This window comes from Plecotus auritus (assembly GCF_963455305.1).
Source record: "Plecotus auritus genome assembly, chromosome: 6".
NCBI classification, from domain to species: Eukaryota; Metazoa; Chordata; class Mammalia; order Chiroptera; family Vespertilionidae; genus Plecotus; species Plecotus auritus.
In genome coordinates, this window is record NC_137773.1 from 91,709,567 (window position 1) to 91,710,777 (window position 1,211).

Here is a 1,211-nt window from a genome sequence, read left to right on the forward strand (position 1 = left end):
AAGAAATGGGTCCCTGGGGGATAATATCAAGATGTTTGCAGGGCTGAGATTCTCCTGGGGGCTACAGGGAAGAGTCTATTTACTTTCCTATTCCAAGCTTAGATTAGAGTGCAAAATAATCTAAATATCTTTCTTATAACTAACAAATATTTCATAGTGGGGGTCTAAATGACAGCTCTTAACTTGTGATATAAGTTGAAATGCCAAATTCTTTTGGCTAATATGTCATGAAGCCCATTGTGTAACACTCACACAACTGTTTTACTTCCACCACCATCCCAACGATGTTGTGGAACATCCAGACACAGAGCAAAGTCATAACCTATGAAGGCTGCATTACACAGATGTATTTTTTCCTACTTTTTGCTGCAGTGGACAACTTTATCCTGACTATAATGGCCTATGACCGGTTTGTGGCCATCTGTCACCCCCTGCACTACATGGTCATCACAAACCCCTGGCTTTGTGGACTGCTGGTTCTGGTGTCCTGGATCATGAGTTTCCTGAATTCCTTGCTAGAAGGCTTAATGGTGTTGGGTCTGCACTTTTGCTCAGACTTGGAAATACCCCACTTTTTCTGTGAATTCAATCAGGTGCTCCAACTTGCCTGCTCTGACATCTTTCTTAACAACATGATAATGTATTTTTCAGCTGGGCTGCTATGTATTGGTCCCCTTGCTGGGATCCTTTATTCTTACTCTAAGATCATTTCCTCCATATGTGGAATCCCATCAGCTCAGGGGAAGTATAAAGCATTTTCTACCTGTGCATCTCACCTCTCAGTTGTCTCCTTATTTTATGGTAAGCTCCTTGGTGTGTATCTCAGCTCTGCTGCTTCCCAAAGCTCACACTCAAGTGCAGCAGCCTCGGTGATGTACACCGTGGTCACACCCATGCTGAACCCCTTCATCTACAGTCTCAGGAACAAGGACATAAAGAAGGCCTTGGAAAGATTCCTTGGCAGGTAAGCTTTTCATGGGCCAATTGTACTCGGCTGAATAATTGCCCAGGAATGCAAAGTGCAATTCCTCAGGGCCCAAAGTTCTGACAGAAATAAATCCAATATTTAGGCCATATGTAACTGGAAATTCTCATTTATCTCATAGGTTAACATGAATTACTTTAACATAATTCAATATTTTATGACACTTTACATTCCAAATAATTTTCCTATTGTTTTCCTGAAAGAATAGTCATGAATTATACTACCC

General features: G+C 41.4%; 1 protein-coding gene across 1 annotated transcript; it reads left to right on the top strand.

Moving 5' to 3' along the window:
* Nucleotides 1-260: 260 nt before the first annotated feature.
* LOC308251749 (olfactory receptor 7A10-like) lies at nt 261-968 on the top strand (the record flags this gene model as incomplete). Its single annotated transcript, XM_080675458.1, has 1 exon — nt 261-968. A coding segment is annotated over one exon (708 nt), but the record flags the coding sequence as incomplete, so codon positions are not given.
* Nucleotides 969-1,211: the final 243 nt, after the last annotated feature.